A 21197-nucleotide genomic window follows, 5' to 3' on the forward strand; every position below is an offset into this window, starting at 1 on the left:
TAATCCATGAAACTGCACTGCACAAACAGGGAACCATAAGTTAAATTGTGGATTATAGTTAATAGTACAATTAAACTAATGTGCTTGCTTCATCAGTTATACCAAGTGTGCCACAATAATGCAAGGTGTTAATAATAGGATGGAAGGTAGGAATCCTATATTTTATGATACTTATGCATGATGATTCTGTAAATGTACTTCTCTAATAAAAAATTATAAACTTATAAACACCTATAAACTTAAAAGAACATTGATAATAACTTATACCTAACCATCACTTTGTAATCTAATCACTAGTCTAGTGCCTTATACATTTAATAAATATTAATGTACTAGACAAATGACTAATATTCTTTGAATGAAATAATCTATTTTCATTTAAGTCTAGGGAATAATTTTTCAGAGAGGTACCAAAAGGATTAAGAAGTCTTTATAATATACTTGAGACAATAATTATCCAGTTTGCCTTGGTTATATTATTTATCAATTTTATTGATACATGTTAATAAGACCTGTAATCCAACCAAATTGTACAGTCATTGGCATTTGGTTCATCATAAAGTTGTTCATTCATCACTTCAATCATTATTAGAGCATTTTCATTATTCCAGTAATAAAAACAAACAAAACTTATCACCTTTCAATCTCTCTATGCTTCCCTTGCTATACATAGCTGGTAAAGAAAAGCAGTCTAATTATATAATATGACTCATAATCATGATTCACATGAGATTTCACTATGCTATATAGTCCATGTTACATTTTTTTAGCTTTCCTTCTAGTAATATACATGACCTTAGACTTTCAACCACTGTCAAAATATATCGTAGCACTGCTAGTTACAAACACTATGATATGCTTTCTCCATTTCTATTCATTTCCAAAGATTTACAATCTTTCATCAGTTCTACACAGATTAACCATCAGCTTTCCATTCTCAAACTCATTGTATTTTATGGTGATCTATATTCTAGATATTAACTCTCTAAGTTTACACATATATTTATTTCATAATAGTGCAGACATACAGTATTTGTCCTTTTGTGTCTGACTTGCTTCACTCAACATAATGTCCTCCAGGTTCATCCATGTTGTCATATGCTTCACAATGTCATCTTTTCTTAGAACTGCATAATACTCCATCATGTGAATACACCACAATTTGTTCATCCATTCATCAGTCGATGGACACCTGGGTTGTTTTTAACTTTTGGCAATTGTGAATTGCTGCTATGAACGTTGGTGTGCAGATATCTGTGTCTCTGCTCTCAGTTCTTCTGTGTATATTACCTAATAATGGTATTGCCGGGTCACATGGCTAGTCTATATTCAATTTCCTTGGGAAATGCCAAATAGTCCTCAGCAGTGGCTATACCATTCTACATTCCCACCAACAGTGAATAAGCATTCCTATCTCTCTTCATCCTCTCCAGCATTTACAGTTTTCTGACTTTTTGAAAGCAGCCAGTCTAGTTAGGTATGAAATTGTATTTCACTGTAATTTTAAAAATTTATTCCCCCCCATACAGCTTGCTTGCTGTTCTCTGTGTTCATTCTCTGCGTGTTCTTCTGTGTTTGCTTGTCTCCCTTTGTTGGCATCATCTTACTGTGCCAGCTCTCCACGGTGCGCGGGCCATCAGTTCTCCACGATATGCGGCGCGGGCCAGCTTGCCTTCACAAGGAGGCCCCAGGACGTAAACCCAGGGCCTCCCATATCGTGGACGGGAGCCCAATTGATTGAGCCACAGCCGCTTCCCTCAGTGTAGTTTTGATTTGCATTTCCCTCATCGCTAGTGATGGTGAACATTTTTTCATGTATTTCTTCTTTGGACAGTTGTCTTTTCAAACTTGGTGCCCATTTTAAAATCAGGTCATTTGTCTTTTTACTGTTGAACTGTAGGATCTCTGTATATTATAGATATTAAACCCTTATTGGATATGTGATTTCCAAACATTTTCTTGCATTGAATCATCTGCCTTTTCACTCTTTCGACAGAGTTCTGTGAGGTGCAAAAGTGTTTGATTTTGAAGGAGTCCCATTTATCTATTTTTCCTTTTGTTGCTTGTGCTTTGGGTATAAGATCCAAGAAACCGTCACCTACCAAAAGATCTTGAAGATGTTTCCCTACATTTTCTTTTGGTAGTTTATTTCTGCATTCTCAGTTCTATTCTCCTTATAAATGTGTCTGTCTTTATGCCAGTATCATGCGGTTTTGACTACTCTGCCTTTATAATATGTTTCAAGGTCAGGCAGTGAGAGTCCTCCCACATCACTCTTCTTTCTTAGAATGTTTTGGGCTATTCGGGAGCCCCTCAGTGGGTTTTATCATTAGTTTGCTTGTTGTTTGCTTTTAGGAGGCATAGGGAACCGAACCTGGGACCTGCCATGTGGAAAGCAGGCGCTCCACAGCTTGAGCCACATCTGCTCCCCCTCTTAGTCTTACTGAAGATCCCTTTTATGTGAATCCCTTTTGCTGTTTTTAGAATTCTCTATCTTTTGCATTTGACATTCTGATTAGTATGTCTCATAGTAGGTCTTCAGGACTTATGTTTGGTGTATAATTGTAGTTCTTGGATATGTATATTTATGGCTTTCATAAGATTTGGGAAAAATTTCAGCCATTATTTCCTCAAATATTCCTTCTACCTCTTTTGCCTTATCTTCTCCTTCTGGGACACCTATGATGTTTGTGTGCTTCCTGCTGTCACTCAAATCCTGAGAAACTGCTTGATGTTTTTTTTTTTCCTAGTCTTTTCTCTATCTGTTCCTCTGAGTGTGTTTGATTTCAATTTCCTGTCTTCTTCTTTGCTGATTGTTTCTTCTCCATGTCCAGACCTGCCTTTGTATGCCTCTAGTGTATGTTCAATTTCCATTATTGTGCCTCTCACCCCCATCATTTTGGTTTTTTTTTGGTAAACTTGCAAATTCTTGATTATGCTCACACTTTGTCTTTTTTTTTTTTTTTTAATTTATTTTATTTTTTCCCCTTCCCTTCCCCCTCTCCCCGCCCCGCTGTTTTTACTGTCTGTGTTCATTTGCTATGTGATCTTCTGTATCTATTTCTCTTTGTGGTCTTCTCTTCTCATTTTTGCCCCTCTAGGATTCACCAGGATTCAATCCTGGAGACCTCTGATTTGGAGAGACGTTCCCTTTTAGCTGCGCCTCCTCAGTTTCTGGTTTCTGCTGTGCTTCATCTTGACTCTCCCCTTCATCTCTCTCTTGTTGCATCATTGTTGTGCTGCATGACTCGCTCACACAGGCACTGGCTCACCGGGTGGGCACTCTCACTGCATGGGCACTCAGCTTGCCACGCGGGCACTGGCTTACCATGTGGGCACTGGCTCACCATGCAGGCGTGCTTTTTCTTCTTTTTCACTGGGAGGCCCCAGGGATTGAACCTGAGTCCTCCTATATGGTAGGCAGAAGCCCTATCCCTTGAGCCACATCTGTTTCCCACTTTATCCTATTATATCCATATATTCATTATCTGCTTGAATTGATTTGGCCGATTTGCTTGACCTTGTTTAATTAATTGTTCTAAATTTTGCTTCTCCTCTTTTTTTTTTTTTTTTTTAACTTGGACAAGAAGAGTTTTATTAGTGAACTCCAGGAAAGGTCTGAGGATGGTAAAGTACCCAAGGGACAAATGAAGTAGAATGGAAAGTTATTAAAATTGGATAAAAGCATTGCTACAATGATGAAAGAGGTTGCTGATGTGGGAGGAGTACGGTGGGGGGTATATGGGAACCTCTTATATATTTTAATGTAACATTTTTGTGATCTATGTATCTTTTTTTATCCCCCCCCTTGCAGCTTGCTTGCTGTCTACTCTTTGTGTCCATTTGCTGTGTGCTCTTCTGTGCGTCTGTATTTATTTTTATTTATCCCCCCCCTTGCAACTTGCTTGTTGTCTGCTCTCTGTGTCCATTCTCTGTGTGCTCTTCTGTTTTTACTTGTCTCCCTTTTTGTTGTGTAACCTTGCTGAGTTGGCGCTCCATGGCGCGTGTGGGCCAGTGGCTCTCTGCGGTGTGCAGGCAAGCTTGCCTTCACAAGGAGTCCCTGGGATGTGAACCCAGGGCCTCCTATATGGTAGACGGGAGCCCAACTGATTGAGCCACAGCCGCTTCCCTGATCTATGTAACTTTTTAAAAAAATTGTTTTTTTAAATTGGATAAAAGCCATGAAAGGGACTTCAAGGAGATGCTGTAAAGGATTGGATTGGAGTTTTTCTTCATAGCCAAACAGTTGGAAGCTGGTTCCCAGAAGACCAAATTGCATGCCCCAATCTCCAAGATAATTTATTCTTGTTACTTGATGTCCTAAAGCTTCTTTGAGATTTGCTATAAAATTTTCTTTGATTGTGGAACGCAAATGTCCAATGTGAAATTTTTTGGCAATATTAGGTGAACTGAATTCAACTACTACCTTTCTTTGGGGAAGGGCAGAGAAAAGTTCACTTTTTAATCAATATTTTGAACCATTTTCAATTACCTGTTGTAGCACTGTCTTTGTTAATAGTTCTCTGTTTTGAAATTTATAGTTCCCTGGCCAGTGCTGATTTCACTCAGTACTGTATCACATTTTAGCTTCTCCGCCAGTCTCTTGGCTTCAACTTGAATATCTGGTATTGAATGGTCATTGTTGTTTTCTAATAGAGCATCCACAGAAAGCTGAAATTAAGGTACTATTTCTTTTTTTGGATATTGAAACTGTGGATATTGACTTGGTCAAATTTTCCGGTGGAAGATCCAACACTCCGGAAAGCTGAGAGGTGATGCGCAGACGGAAGCCGCAGGCCATGTCCCGATCTAGAGTGCTCGACTGCGCCACCAGGTCCAGAGCCAGCTCCCTCTTCTGGAGTTTTAATTTATTTCCTTTACTGAGCCATATCATTTTGATTTTTAGTATGGCTTGTAAGTTTTTCCTGATGTCTGGGCATCTGATTCTCTCTTTTTTTTTTTTAATAAATCAATTTTACTGGTACATATTAATAAAGCATACAACTCATCCAAAGTGTGAAATCAGTGGTATATGTTATAATCACATAGTTTTGCATTCATCACTTCAATTGTTATTAGAGCATTTCCATTATTTCAGACAAAATTCTTCAACTCCAAATGTCTTTATTTCTCCTGCTGTACATATCTTCTATTTCTGGCTATTCTTGCGTAATTATTTGTTTATTAAACAGTTTTATTGAGACATACTCACATACCATATAATCTGTCCAAAGTGTATGCTCAGGGAAGTGGATGTGCCTCAAGCAATTGGGCTCCTGCCCACTACATGGGAGGTCTGTGGTTCGGTTCCTGGTGCCTCCTAAAGAAGACAGTGAGCCGGCATGACGAGCAGGCACAGCTAGCTAATGCAATAAGAGATACAAGAAGAAAAATATAATGAAAGGCAGAACAAAGCAGGGAGCAGAGGTTCCTAAAGAGGATGAGCAAGATGGTGAGCTGGCATGACAAGATGTTGCAACAATAGACAGGAGGTAAAACATAACAAGAGATGCAACAGAGCAGGGAATGCAGGTGACTTAAGCGATTAGGCTCCTCCCTCCCACATTGAAGGTCCCAGGTTAGAGTCCTGGGTTCGGTTCCCGGTGCCTCCTAAAGAAACAGAGGATGAACAGACACAGCAAGTGCAAACAACGAGGGGGTGGGGAAATATAAATAAATAAATAAATTTTTAACAACAACAACAAAGTGTATATGCAGTGGCTTTTAGTATGTATTCATCACCACAAAAAAGTTAGAGCCATTTCATTACCCCAAAAGGAAAAACTCCACAGCCCTTAGCATGCCTTCCCCAGCCCTAATTTTGTCTTCATAAATTGATTTATATTTACATTTTATATAAATGGAATCATAAAATATGTTGCACACTATAGTTCATAGTAGTGCAGTCATACAGTATTTGTCCTTTGTGTCTGGCTTGCTTCACTCAATGTAATATCCATTTTGTCATAGGCTTCATGACTTCATTTCTTCTTACACCTGCGTACTATTCCATCGTGTGAGCATACCACAGTTTATCCATTCAATAGTTGATGGACACTTTGGTTGTTTCCAACTTTTGGCAGTAATGCTAGTCTGAGTATCGGTATGCAGATGTCTCTTCATGTCGCTGCTCTCAGTTCTTCCCAATAGTGGTATTGCAGGGTCACATGGCAAATCAATATTCATCTTCCTTAGGAAATGACAAATAGTCCTCCATGTGGCTGTACCATTTTATATTCCCACCAACAGTGAATAATAAGTGTTCCTGTCTCCAAATCCTCTCCAACACTTGTAGTACTCTGTCTTTTTAATAGTGGTTACTCTGATAGGTGTGAAATTATATCTCAGTGTAGTTTTGATTTGCATTTCCCTAATTGTTAGTGATGTTGAATATTTTATTATGTGTTTTTTTGCCATTTGTATTTCTTTGGACAAATATCCAAGTCTTTGTCCACTCATTAATTGGATCGTTTGTCTTTTTATTGTTGAGCTATAACATTTCTTTATATATCCTAGATATAAAACCCTTATTAGACATGTGATTTCCAAATATTTTCTCCCATTGAGTCAGTTGCCTTTTTACGCTTTTGACAAAATCCTGTGAGGTACAAAAGTATTTATTTTTGAGGAGGTCCCATTTACCTATTTTTTTCTTTTGTTGTGCATGCTGTGGGTGTAAGGTCCAAGAAACCACCACCTACTACAAGGTCTTGAAGATGTTTCCCTGCATTTTATTCCAGTAGTTTTATGGTCCTGGCTTTTATATTTAGGTCTTTGATCCATTTTAAGTTGTTTTTTTTTTTTTTTTTTAGATTTTTTTTCTCTCCCCTTTCCCATCCCCCATTTGTCTGCTCTCTGTGTCCATTCGCTGTATGTTCTTCTGTGTCCGCTTATATTCTTGTCAGCAGCACCTGGAATCAGTGTGTCATTTCGTTGTGTCATCTTTTTTTTTTTTTAAATAAATTTATTTAATTCCGCCCCTTCCGCCCTTCCCCTCCCCTTGTCTGTTCTCTGTGTCTATTTGCTGCGTCTTGTTTCTTTGTCCGCTTCTGTTGTCGTCAGCGGCACAGGAAGCATGGGCGGCGCCATTCCTGGGCAGGCTGCACTTTTCTTTCGCGCTGGGCAGCTATCCTTACGGGTGCACTCCTTGCGCGTGGGGCTCCCCTACGCAGGGGACACCCCTGCATGGCGTGGCACTCCTTGCGCGCATCAGCACTGCGCATGGGCCAGCTCCACACGGGTCAAGGAGGCCCGGGGTTTGAACCGCGAACCTCCCATGTGGTAGACGGACGCCCTAACCACTGGGCCAAGTCCGTTTCCCCTCGTGTCATCTTGCTGCATTAGCTCTCTGTGTGGGCGGTGCCATTCCTGGGCAGGCTGCACTTTTTTCACGCTGGGCGGCTCTCCTTATGGGGTGCACTCCTTGCTCGTGGGGCTCCCCCATCAGGGGACACCTCTGTGTGGCACGGCACTCCTTGCGTGCATCAGCACTGCGCATGGGCCAGCTCATCAGACAGGTCAGGAGGCCCTGGGTTTGAACCTTGGACCTCCCATGTGATAGGCGGATGCCCTATCCATTGGGCCAGATCTGCTTCCCTTCAGTTGATTCTTGTATAAGGAGTGAGGTAGGGGTCCTCTTTCATTCTTTTCGTATGGATATTCATTTCTTCCAGCACCACTTATTGAAGAGACTGTTTTGTCCTGTTAACATGGCCTTTGTAGGTTTGTCAAAATACAATTGACCATAAAGGTGAGGGTTTATTTCTGGACTCTAAATTTGATTCCACTGATCTATGTGTCTATCTTTATGCCAGGTCCATGCTATTTGTTTTTGTTTCTTTTTTAAGATTTTATTTATTTATCTCTCCCCACTCTGTCGTTGTTTGCACTTGCTGTGTCTGCTTGTTGTCTTTGTTTCTTTAGGCAGCCCCAGGAACTGAACGTGGGAGCTCCAGTGTGGGAGGGAAGTGCCTAATTGTTAAGCCATCTCAGTTTCCTGCTTTGTTGTCTCTCCTTATATTTTTCCTCTTGCGTCTCTTGTTGCATTAGCTTCCTGCACGTGCCCGTTGTACCAGCTCACCCTCCTGCTTGTCCTGTTTAGGAGGCACTGGAAACCACTGCTCCCTGCTTTGTTGTGTCTCTCATCATGTTGTTTCTTCTTTTGTCTCTTGTTGCATCATCTTGTGTCAGCTTGCGATGCCTGCCTGTCATGCCAGCTCACTATCTTCTTTAGGAGGCTCCGGGAGCTGAACCACGGACCCTTCTGTGTGGTAGCCACACAGCCAATCACTTGAGTCACATCCACTTCTCTTCGTGATGTTTTTTTTTTAAATAACACTTTTTTAATTAAAGTTAATAGGTCACATAGAATGTTACATTAAAAAAAATATATAACCCCCACCCCCATCATTTTTGTAAATTGTATTTTTTTGAAGATATATACATCACAAAAAAGATTACATTATAAAAAACATAAGAGGTTCCCATATACCCCCCATCGCACCACCCCACTCCTCCCACACCAACAACCTCCCCATCATTGTGGCACACTCATCGTACTCTGTGAACACACTTTGGAGCACTGCTGCACTATGTGGATAATAGTTTACCTTGCAGTTCACACTCTCCCCCAGTTCATTCAGTGGGTTATGGCAGGATATATACTATCCAGCATCTGCCTTGCAATATCATTTAGGACAACTCCAAGTCCCAAAAATGCCCCCTTGTCACATCTCTTCTTCCCACTCCCTGCCCTCAGCAACTACCTTGGCCACTTTCTCCCCGTCAATGATACGATTTCTTCTGTTGGTAGTCACAATAATTTTATAGTAGAATATCAGTAAATCCACTCTAATCCATATTTTATTCCTCCATTCTGTGGGCCCTTCTCCATGCTGTTTTGACCAGTGTAGCATTGTAATATGTTTCAAGGTCAGGCAGTTAAATTCCTCCCATGTCACTCTTCATTTTTAGAATGCTTTTGGCTATTCGGGTACACTTTTGCTTCCAAATGAATTTGGAAATTGCCTTTTCCATTTCTGCAAAGTAATCTGTTGGAATTTTGAATGCTATTGGTTTATTTTGTTTTGTTTTGTTTTTAAGGTTCTGGGCCAGGAATTGAACCTGAGACCTTGTATGTAGGAAGCCAGCACTCAATCACTGAGCCACATCGGCTTCCCTGAGCTTGTGTTTTTCACCTATTTGTTGTTTGTTTTTGCTTTTCAATATAATTTTTAATTTTTTTAAAAGATACTTAGATTACATAAATGTTACATTAAAAATACAGGGGACTCCCCATATTCCCAACCCCCTATTCCTCCCACAGTTTCCCACATTAACAATATTCTTCATTAGTGTGATTCATCTGTTACAATTGATGAACACATCTTGGAGCTCTACCACTAAGCATGGACTACAGTTTATATTGTAGTTGTACTTTCTCCTGCACACTTTTATAAGTTATTGTAAGACACACCATGGCCTGTATATGTCATTGCAGTGTCATTCAGGACAATTTCCAAGTCCCGAAAATGCACCCACAGTACACTTTTTTTTTTTAGGCACTGGAACCAAACTGGGGACGTTCCAATGTGGAAAGCAGGTGATCGACCGCTTGAGTCACATCTACTCACTGATATTGCATTTAATCTATGAAGCAGATTGGGTAGGATTAACACCTTCATGATATCTAGTCTTCTAATCCATGAACACAGAATTTCTTCCATTTTTTTAGGTCTTCGCTGATTTCTTTTAGCATTGTTTTCTAGTTTTCTGCATGTAGGTCTTCTATTTCTTTGGTTAAACTGATTTCTAGTTATTTGAGTCTTTTGGTTGTACTTGTAAATGGAATTTTCCCCCTGATTTTCTCCTCAGATTGTTCAGTACTAGTGTAGAAAAATGTTGCTGATTTTTGTGTAGTAATCTCTTATCCTGCCACTTTGCTGAACTCATTTATTAGCTTAGAAACCTTTGTAGTTGACATTTCAGAATAATCTAAACATAGGTTCATGTCATCTGCAAATAGTGAGATTTTTACTTCCTCTTTTCCTATTTGTATGCCTTTAATTTTTTGTTTCTTGTATGATTGCTCTAGCTAGAACTTCTAGTACAATGTTGAATAACATTGGTGACAGTGGGTATCTTTGTCTTGTTCCCAATCTTAGAGGCAAAACTTTCAACCTTTCCCCATTGAGTATGATGTTGGCTATGGGTTTTTCATATATGCCATATTGAGGAGTTTACCTTCTATTCCTATCTTCTGGAGTGTTTTTGTTTAAAAAGGATGCTGGTTTTTTTCAAATGTCTTTTCTGCATTATTTGAGATAATGTAGTTTTTTTCCCTTCAGTTTGTTAATGTGGTATATTTTATTGATTGATTTTCCTGTGTTGAACCAACCTTGCATACAAGTGATAAATCCCACTTGGACATGATGTATGTCTTTGATATACTGTTGTTTTTTTTAAAGACTTATTTATTTCTCTCCCCTCCTCTCCGCCCCAGTTGTCTGTTCTCTGTGTCCATTTGCTGTGTGTTCTTCTTTTTGTCCACTTCTGTTGTTGTCAGTGGCATGGGAATCTGTGTTTCGTTTTTTGTTGTGTCATCAACTCTCCGAGTATGCAGCGCCATTCCTGGGCAGGCTGCCCTTTCTTTCACGCTGGGTGGCTCTCCTTGCGGGGCGCACTCCTTGCGCGTGGGGCTCCCTTACACGGGGACGCCTCACGTGCATCAGCACTGCACGTGGGCCAACTCCACACGGGTCAGGGAGGCCCGGGGTTTGAACTGCGGACCTCCCATGTGGTAGATGAACGCCTTATCCACTGGGCTAAGTCCGCTTCCCTAATATACTGTTGGATTCAATTTGTAAATCTTTTGTTGAGAATTTTTGCATCTATGTTCATTAGAGAGATTGATCTATAATTCTGTTTTCTTGTATAGTATCTTTATCTGGCTTTGGTATTAGGGTGATGCTGGCTTAATAAAATGTGTTGGGTAATTTCCCCCCCTCTTCAATTTTTTGGAAGAGTTTAAACAGGATTAGTGTTGATTCTTTTTGAAATTTTTGGTAGAATTCACCTCTGAAGCCATCTGGTCCTAGACTTTGCTTTGTTGAAAAAATGTTTGATGACTGACTCAATCTCTTTTAAGTGTGACTGATTTGTGAAGTTCTTATACTTCTTATAGTGTCAGTGTAGGTTGTGCACTTCTCGGAATTTGTCCATTTCATATAGGTTGCCTTGTTTGTTGGCATACAGTTTCTCCCAATATCCTCTTATGATCTTTTTTATTTCTGTGGTGTTAGTCATAACTTCTCTTTCATTTCTGATTGTATCTATTTGCATCTTCTCTATTTTTCCTTTGTTAGTCTAGCTAAGAAAGATCATTTTTTTTGATCATCTCAAAAAACCAGCTTTTGGTTTTGTTGATTTTCTCTATTGCTTTTTTTTCTATTTCATTGATTTCTGCTCTAATCTTTATTATTTCTTTCCTTCTGCTTTCTTTGGGATTGGTTTGTTATTCTTTTTCTAGTTTCTCCAGTTCTTCAGTTAGATCAGGAGTTCTTAACCTTTTTGTTCCATGGACCCCTTTACCAGTCAGTTGAAAACCACAGACCCCTTACTAAGTCCACACTGTGCTATGTATTATTGAATAAATATATCATGCCTCTACCAACACATCCCCACAAGAATAAGGATTTGTTTTTGTTTTGTTTTTGTTTTTGTTTTTTAATTTAAATTCACCCTCACAAACCCCTTATTAAGAACCTCTGAGTTAGGTCTTTGATTTTAGCTCCCTCTTTTCTTTTTTAATATTGGAGTTTAGGCCTATAAATTTACATCTGAAGACTGCCTTTGCTGTATCCCATAAATTTTGGGTTTTTTTAAAGATTTATTTTATTTATCCCCTATCCCCCTCTTGTTTGCAGTCACTGTGTTCTCTCAGTGTCAGTTTGCCGTGTGCGCTCCCTGGTTTGCTTGTCTTCTCTTTAGGAGGCACTGGGAACCAAACTTGGGACCTCCCATGTGGGAGGGAGGCACTCAATCACCCAAGTAGCTCAGTTCCCTGCTTTGTTGTGTGTCTCATTGTATTTCCTCTTTGTGTCTCTTTTGTTGCATCATCTTGTTGCATCAGCTTGCTGTCACACCAGCTCACCTTCTCCAGGAGGTACCAGGAACTGAACCCCGGGAACTCCATGATAGGCAGAAGCCCAATTGCTTGGACCCCATTTGGTTCCCCCATAAGTTTTTTTTTTCCTTCAATTTTAATTTATTTCTACACATTCCCCCTTATTGTTTTGCGCTTGCTGCCTGCTTTCTATGTCCATTCTCTGTGTGTTCTTCTGTGTCTGCTTGTCTTCTCTTTAGGTGGCACCAGGAAACGATCCTGGGCCCTTTCGGAGTGGGAGAGAGGCACTCAATCTCTTGCGCCACCTCAGCTCCCTAGTCTGCTGCATCTTTTTCTTTGTCTCTCCTCTTTGTCTCTTTTTGTTGCATCATCTTGCTGTGCCAGCTCTCCATGCTGACCAGCCTCTCTCGTGGGCCAGCCTCTCTTGCGTGGGTCAGCTGCTCTTGTACAGGCCATTACTCCGCATGGGCTAGCACTTGGCTCAGGCCAGCTCGCCATCACCAGGAGGACCCAGGAATTGAACCCTAGACCTGCTGTATGGTAGATAGGAGCCCAATCGCTTGAGCCGCATCCGCTTCCCTACCCTCCCATAAGTTTTAATAAGTTGTATTCTTGTTATCATTTGTATCAATATATTTACCGATTTCACTTGCAATCTCTTCTTTGACCCACTAATTATTTCAGAGTGGTTTTCTAGCCTCCACACATTTGCAAATTTATCTTTTTCCTGTCTGTGATTGATTTCTAGTTTCCTTTCATTATAATCTGAGAAGGTGCTTTGTATAATTTCAGTCTTTTTATATTTATTGAGAGCTGCATTGTGACCTAACGTGATCTATTCTGGAGAAAAACCATGGAAGCTTGAGAAGAATGTAAAATCCGCTAAGTGTGGGTGCAATATTCTGTATTTGTCTCTTAAGTCTTAACTCATTTATCCTATTGTTCAAGTATTCTGTTTCCTTGTGGATCTTTTGTCTGCTTGTACTATCTAATGATGCGAATAGTATGTTGAAGTCTCCAACGATTACTGTAGAGATACCTATTTCTCCCTCCAATTTTACCATAATTTGCCTCATATATTTTGGGGCACCCTTATTAGGTGCATAGATATTTATGACTGTTATATCTTCCTGGTGGTTTGCCCCTTTTATTTTTTTCTTATTTTTTAAGGTTGAAATTGCTTTGGTCATGTTAATGTTCTTCCATCACCTACGCAACAGGTAGCTTGGCCCCTGCCGCCCTTTTATTGATATTTAATGGCCTTCTATATGTCTTATAACTTTTTTTCATTTAAAGTCTGTTTGTCCAATATTAGTATAGCTACCTCTGCTCTTTTTTGGTTACTATTTGCATGGGGTATCTTTTTCCAACCTTTCACTTTCAGCCAGTTTGTATCCCTGCATCTAAGGTGAGTTTCTTGTAAGGAGCATATTGATGTCCCATGGTTTTTTTTGTTTTTGTTTTAGTTTTTTAAATACATTCTTCTCTCAGCCTATATGTTTGGATTGGGGAGCTTAATCCATTTAGATTCAGTGATTTACTGTAAGCTATTTATTTACTTCTGCCATTTTATTTTTTGGTTTTCATATGTTATAAATTATTTTTGTCTTTTATTCTTTTTGTTATCCTTTCTACTATTCTTGTCTTCTATACTCTCCTCTAAGCCTCTCTCTCCTGTCTTTCTCTTTCAGATTCTAGAGCTTCCTTTAATATTTCCTGCAAAGCTGGATCCTTTTTTTATGAACTCTCTTAGTTTCTGTTCAGGAATATTTTATACTCACCTTCATATTTAAAGGAACATTTTGCTGGATAAAGAATTCTCAGCTGGCAGCTTTCTCTTTCAGTATCCTAATTGTATCATAGCACTGTCTTCCTGCATCCATGGTTTCTGATGAGATAGCCTCACTAATTCTTACTGGGTATCCCTTGTATGTGATGGTTTGCTTCTCCCTTGCCATTCTCAGAATTTTTTCATCTTTGACACTTAACATTCTGAGTAGTATGTGTTTTAGATTAGGTCTATTTGGATTTATTCTAATTGGGGTATGCTGTGCTTCATGGATAAATTAATTTCTTTAATGAGAATTGGGAAATTTTCAGCTATTATTTACTCAAATCCTCTTTCCTGCCCCTTTTCCCTTCTTTTCTCCTTCTGGAATTCCCATGACACATATGTTGTTACACTTCATGTTATCATTCACCATTCTTCTCAAGTGCTCAATTTTTCCCATTCTTTTCTGTCTTTTTTCTCTCTCCTCACTTTTAGCTGTTTTATCTTCTGCCTCACTTATTCTTCTGTCATTTTGAGTCTGCTGTTATATGCCTCTAATGTGTTTTTGATCTCACCTATTGTGTCTTTCATTCCCGTGAGCTCTGTTACTTTTCTGTTGGTTTTCAAATTCTTCATGCTCGCTCAGTGTTTTCTTGATCTTGATGTCGTTATCTCTTTAGCCATATTGTCTTTCAACTCCTTAATTTGATTTTGGAAATTTATGTGCATCCATTGATTAGATGTCTCAAATCCTGTGTTTCTTCTGGCTCATAATTTTTGTTGATATCTAGGCATCTGAACAGGATGGTGAGTTTACTCAGATGCTCAATATCTCTCTTTTTTGTAGGGATTCAGTGGTGGGAGGCTGTGTTACTGCTGTTCTTTGAATTTTAGTTCAACCTGGGTCTTTAGGATTATCCCTGTTAGTTGCTTAAAACTGGGCTCTGGACCTGTAATGGGTTATAAAATTTGCTTTGTAGTGCCTTAGGAGGGAGGCTATAAAGACCAGGAAAAGCCTGTCTGTTTTTCTTTTAATTTCCTCATGTGCACATCTTTGGTCTTCTAGCAGATGGTGTGCTTTAAAACCCTCTTTGTTCAGTGCCTGGTTGGAGTGTTTACCACAATATGGAATGGGTTTTTGTGATACAGGTTCCTGCCTGGAGGCTAAGAACCTTGCAATTCAAACTTTCTCAGAAACAGCTCTCCAACCTTCACTGGCAGCCTCATCCCTTTTCCCAGTAGGAAATAATTCCACTTCTGTTTGCCCTTAACAGTCAGTCCCAGTTAGTGGAGAGGGAGGTTCAGAGGGTGGGGTCTCTTTAGTCCGGGATCTCTTTAGTCCAGAGCTGGTTCCCAAAGCAAACGATGGCACAGCCCCACCCAGCCTGGAAGGGTGGTGGGACCGAGCGGATCAAATTTGTCAAAAGCTGAAGTCAGCCTTAGGCTATGTCCCACTTTCTCCCTTTACCTACATTGGTGCATCCTCAGCAGTCAGTCCCAGTTAGTAGAGAGGGAGATTGAGAGGGTTGGATCTCTTTTATCTTGCACCCAAGGCAAACAATGGCATGGTCCCACCCAGCCTGGAAGAGCTCCTGGGACACAGCAGTCCAAATTTGTTGGTCAAAAGCTGAGTTACCCTTAGGCTGTCCCGTTCTCTCCCCTTTCCTGGGTTGGTGGATCCCTAGGACCTCTGTTTTCTGTAACTGCAGGCCCAGAGGCCTGAGTATTCAAAAGTGTCTTTGGTGTGGAGGAGCACGCTGGCAGTAGCAGCCACCACTTTAAACTCAGTTTTGCTGTCATGATTGTTTTCCTTGTCCTTCTCTCTTCTGCACATTGTTCAGCCTTCCCCTGGTGTCCTAAACCCTAGAAGTCTTTTTTTCCAGGCCATTTCTGCCTGTCCTGTAGCTGTTTTTCTGACATGGAAGAGAGTCCTGTGTCTTTCTAATCCACTGTCCTCTGATTATCTTGATGAGTTAACAGTGAAAGTCAGTTTCCCCCTTTTGGGAGTGGGGCTTATTGTTGATTGGCTTTGTGTTAAGACTCCTCTTTGATGCTTGGCCCAACTTATTCTGGACCTTTAGAGTAACCCATGTTTAACTGTTTAGATGTTCTCAGTAGTTCTTCATCTGATATTTGCCCTGGATATGTGGTACAGTTCTTAAGATTGCACTTTGGGGCAATTGTTTCACCTCTAGGATAAATCTTACTTTCCTCTGTTCTTTCTACAGAAATCTTGACCTATTCAGTTTGTTTTTGTGCAGAATTTTCTGCCCAGCTCTAAAGATTTGTTTAAATTCTCTCCCTTACTCTATACCCCCTTTTCCTTATACTTTTCAATTCTAGCACCTGTCCTATTTTATAGCAGTTCACTTCTGCCTGCTCCACCTTTTATTTTTCTGCATGGCTTTCTGCCTCTGGTTTTTTCCCTGTTAGGGTATTCCAGCCCAGGGATCCAGGTTGTATCAATCCAGAAAGGTACATTTTATATTTATACAGTCCAGTCAGCAGAAATTGGATCAAATGTGTGCACCCCTTGGTACCAGTTCTGCCATGATCTGTCTTTCTATATATTGTTTATCCACCTGGGGGCACTTTTTGTTTTTTTGTTTATTTTCTTTGGGCACTTTTTAATATGGCCATCCTCAGCCACTTGTGTTCTGCCCAAGGTCTCTTCAGAGTTAGGTCCCTGTGCCAGGATATCTGTGAACTTCTAACTCACTGCTGTGAATGGCTCTGTACTCTGCATCCACTGCATAAGGAACCCATGCCATGCTACTTGTGTGTGACTTCCAAGCTGCGTGGGACCGGGTGAGCGAGAGGGGTCCAGTCTGGCAGGTCTGGGAAGAATATCTCCTACCTGGTCTTGGAGATGACTTTTCTTTTTTTTCTTCAGTTCACATTTTGTGCAGTCTTTCTCCAGTCTCTGTCATCCTCCAGAGTTCCATGTCAGTGGAATTTGTTCTTTCATTAGGCATTTCTGAGGGGAGACTTTCCAGGGGGATATTTTATGTTACCATGTTGGTTATGTCACAGATAAGCAGAAGCCATAATTATTTTTAAGGGGTAATATTTCATCAAGCTGCTATACCATGACTGACATATTTTTTCTAATAAATAATAGCTATAAGACTTTAAAAAAATTTCCCCCTCTGAGATGACTTCCTCCTTGTGTCTGTTCATCTTTGTTAGCAGGCACTGGGAACCAAACCAGGGACCTCCCATGTGGGAGGCAGGTGTCCAACCTTGAGCCACATCAGCTGTCAGCTGGTTGGGCCAGCTCATTTTCTTTAGGAGGCACTGGGAACAGAACTTAGGAACAGAGGTAGATGCCCAACTGTAATGACATTTTGTGTATATAGCTTATCTTCTTTTAAACTCCCGGGAATGTGGATAATCAGGGTCAAAATATTTGAATATTTTTGACTTGTAGATACATCTTGCTTGTTTTTCCAAAGAATTGTAAAATGAAGTTTATGTTTGTTTGATACTCTGTTATTTATTGGTGTTTGAATGGAATATCATTCAGTTTCATTTGCTTTTGAACGAAAGTGTACGTTACATTTTTAAAAATAATTTTCCATTATAATTTTTTTTTGAAGATTTAAATTTATTTATTTTTCTTCTCTTCCCCCCTGTTGTCTGCTCTGTGTCCATTTGCTGTGTGTTCTTCTGCGTCTGCTTGCATTGTAAAGCAGCACTGGGAAACTGCGTCTCTTTTTGTTGCGTCATCTTGCTGCATCGCTCTCCATATGTGTGGCACAGGCTGCGCTTTTTTTCACATGGCGTGGCTCTTCTTGCGGGGTGCACTCCTTGCACGTGGGGCACCCCTATGCTGGGGCGCCCCTGTGTGGCATGGCACTCCTTGTGTGCGGCACGTGGGCCAGGTCACCACACGGGTCAGGAGGCCCTGGACCCTCCATATGATAGGTGGATACTCTATCAGTTTGGCCACATCCACTTCCCCCATTATAATCTTTGAGGCATCTTTCTTTCTGTCAGAAAATTACTGAATTCCAGAACTTACTTTTGTTAATGGTTTACTTGTAAATGAAAATGACATCTTTGAGTTTGGTCACTTGTTCTTAAGAATTTTGCATTTCTTTAGGGCTACATAATTAATAACTTACATGTTAAAGAATACTGATACATAGGAGTGAATTTATTTAAAATACTGAGAACTTTTTCTTTTAATTTTACAGTAAGGCAAAAGAGAATGAAAGAAGTGGACAATCTTGATAGTATAAAAGAAGAATGGTAAGTTAAACTGCTTGAATTTTTTTTTGTCATACCTTTCTCTACTTGTATTTATTTGTATTGTATGTCCCTGGCTAAAGTAGTAAAATAAACTTTCATCATATACAGTTACCTCAGTAAATGCCTGAATGTAATAATTTAAAGTAATATATATTTTTTTACCTTAGTTATTATGAACACATTTTAGTGAGATTACTAAATTTTTGTTATTAACAAAATGTTTTAAGTTTCTCTCTGTTCATATATTACTTCTGTTATTTAAGAGAGAAATTCAAGAAACTTTATTTTCTTGGCCTCTTATGTTATACTGTCTTGGAGGCATAGTGGGAATATAATGACTTTGTATTACCTTTCTGACCTTTGGGCAACTTAAGTAAATTCTTAGACCCTTAATATGTCATGTACATATTGGGGGTATAAATATCTACCTGAAAGATATCTTTAAGAATTATATAGCTGATAGAAAGCACTTAGCCTAGTATTAGTAGAAGTGCATTCATTAAATGGTAGAGGCAGAACCTGTGGTTCTTATCAGTATAGGATATTCTGATCTTGCTTATCTGAGGAGAAATATCTGTTTCTGTATTATGCTATATATTTAAATGCTTAAAGAGGTAAATTTCTTTCATTCATGGTCCATTTTAGTAGACAAACAGGGATTTACTTCATACTTGCTTTCCCTTTACAGTTTTGATATAGATACAGATTGGTATAGAGGAAAGAAATGAGGAATGGTGTCACAAGGTGGAGTTTAAGTCTCCAGTGTGCCATTTGCTAACTATATGATTTTTGGTAAATCACTTGCCTCCATTTGTCTTATGTTTTGAATGAAGATAATTGATAGTACCAGCCTCAGACAATTATTGTGGCCAACAATTGTGAAAATGCTTTGTGAATGCTTATATGTCAAACAAATCTTTTTTGTCATTTTTACACTTAGGTATTTTTCTGTTTCACATATACTTATAATATTTTATGATAATTATATAACGAGATGTGAGATTGTACCAGGGGTTCCCAAAATCACCCCCAAGTTCAGTGAATCCCTAAGAGGCCTCACAGGACTCAGCATATCATTGTACTCACAGCTATGATTTATTACAGCTAAAGGATACAAAACAAAGTCAGCAAAAGGAAAAGGTGCATAGGGAGAAGTCTGGAGGAAACCAGATAAATGTTTTCAAGTGTCCTTTCCCTGTGGAGTTACAAAGGACACCTTAATTCCCTTAGCACCTAGTCACAACAGCATGTGTGAAATGTTATTTACCAGTATTTTTATTGGGGGTTGGGTCATTTAGGAACTTTTTTGCCTAGCACATATCAAAATTCCAGATTCCCAGAAGGAAAGCAGGCATTCAGTATAAACCACATTGTTTGTACAAAGAGGTAGGCACAGTGAACCATTGTCATGAGTTAGGGTGATAAGAACCCTTCCAAAATCCAGATTCTCAAACACAATTCAAAGACCAGTTTTGTCAGCAGTACTTTCAAAGCTTCATAATCAGGCTTCTGTGGTAACTCTTTTCTACTCAGGGATAAGATAAATTGAATAGTGAAAAAAATAAAATTAAGAACAGAACATTGATTTTTTTTTTTATTGGCTGCAGCTTTTTGAGCTATAATTCACATACTATACAATTCACCTACTTTAAAGTGTTCTCTTCAGTGGTGTTTGTATATTCACAGAGTTATGCACCACCCATTGCCATGAATTCCAGAGCAATTTCATCACCCCAAAGAGGAACTCCATACCTTTTAGTAGTCACTCCCCATGCTTCTCTCTCTCTAGTCCCTGATGAGCACTCATCTTCTTTCTGTGGATTTACCTTTTCTGGACATTTCCTATAAATGGAATCATAGAATATTTGACCTTTTATATCTGGTTTCTTTCATTTAGTATACTGTTTCAATGTTCATCCAGGCTGCACATGTATCATTACTTAAATATTTACTAGGTATCTACACAAAAATATTGGTAAGAGTTTGTAACTTTGTAACAAAAGTGGATTTTTAAAAGATGCATAGATCATACACATACAGACAAAAATGGATTTTGTTAGAAACAAAGGTCCAGTAAAAAAATTAAAAGAAGACTGGTTTCCTAAATGTTACTTTGTTCAAAGATTATAAATGTGAGTTATACACTTAAAAATGGTGAAAATAGCAAGTTTATGCTATATATACGTTATCAGAATAAATTTTTAAGAAGTACATAGGGATCGAAGTGATGTATGCACAACTGTGTGACTATGCCAGATACCATTGATTGTACACTTTGTAAGAATTGTATTAATAACATTGATTTTTTTTCAAGTGCATAGGAAGAAAAAGAAGACCATAAATGGTGAAGTTCCATGTTTACCACATGTGCTACTGTAGCATGTACAGATCCAAATCCTTCCTGTTTGGACGATAACTAGCTTACTTATTCAGAGCACGGCAAAAATCAGAAAGTGAACAAAAGAGACTATACTGCAGCCAAGATAAATGTTTCAAAGTCCCCTACCTGAAGCTTGTGTGATTTTATTTAATACAGGAATTCCTGGCACCATAAGATTACTTAGTCATAACAACTTTGGTAATCTGATTCCAGAATATGAGCAGGATTAGTGATACTGTATCTAAAATGTTAGAGATAAGTAAGAGAAAAGATAAAGAATAGAAAAAGCAGATGAAATAATAAAGTTTTATGGATATAGTTAATATTCAAACAGGTCTTCATACCTCAGTATGCCTGTGGGGTTTTGCAGTATGAAAGCTTAATATTAAAAGATAAAGAGGACCTCTCAATTATCAAGGGAATTTAAATTATATTTAGTTTACTTTCCCACTCCTTTCCTGTCAAGGAATACCTTTTCTCCTTTTTTTTTCCTCCCCCCGCCCCCTCGTCCATCTCTAGATTCTTATGTACTCATCAAAATTGAAATCTATTACCACCTTCTCAGTGAAGCCAGATCCACAAGTGGGTTTCATGTTCTTTTCTTGAACCATATTTTATATATTTTTAATTGTACCTATCATTTTCTGTTGTGTTTGTTATTGTATGTC

General features: G+C 39.1%; 1 protein-coding gene across 3 annotated transcripts in view; it reads left to right on the forward strand.

The window, feature by feature from the left end:
* UBXN2A (UBX domain protein 2A) overlaps nucleotides 1–21197 on the forward strand; it is a 77955-nt gene that overhangs the window by 14179 nt on the left and 42579 nt on the right. For all 3 annotated transcript variants that reach the window (XM_058287684.2, XM_058287683.1, XM_058287682.2), the window contains exon 2: nucleotides 18095–18149. In XM_058287684.2, coding sequence (XP_058143667.1) covers nucleotides 18109–18149 — 41 coding nt within the window. In that variant the 5' untranslated portion in view covers nucleotides 18095–18108. The remainder of the gene's footprint in view (nucleotides 1–18094; nucleotides 18150–21197) is intronic.

The sequence above is a fragment of the Dasypus novemcinctus genome, chromosome 25, assembly GCF_030445035.2.
Source record: "Dasypus novemcinctus isolate mDasNov1 chromosome 25, mDasNov1.1.hap2, whole genome shotgun sequence".
NCBI lineage: Eukaryota > Metazoa > Chordata > Mammalia > Cingulata > Dasypodidae > Dasypus > Dasypus novemcinctus.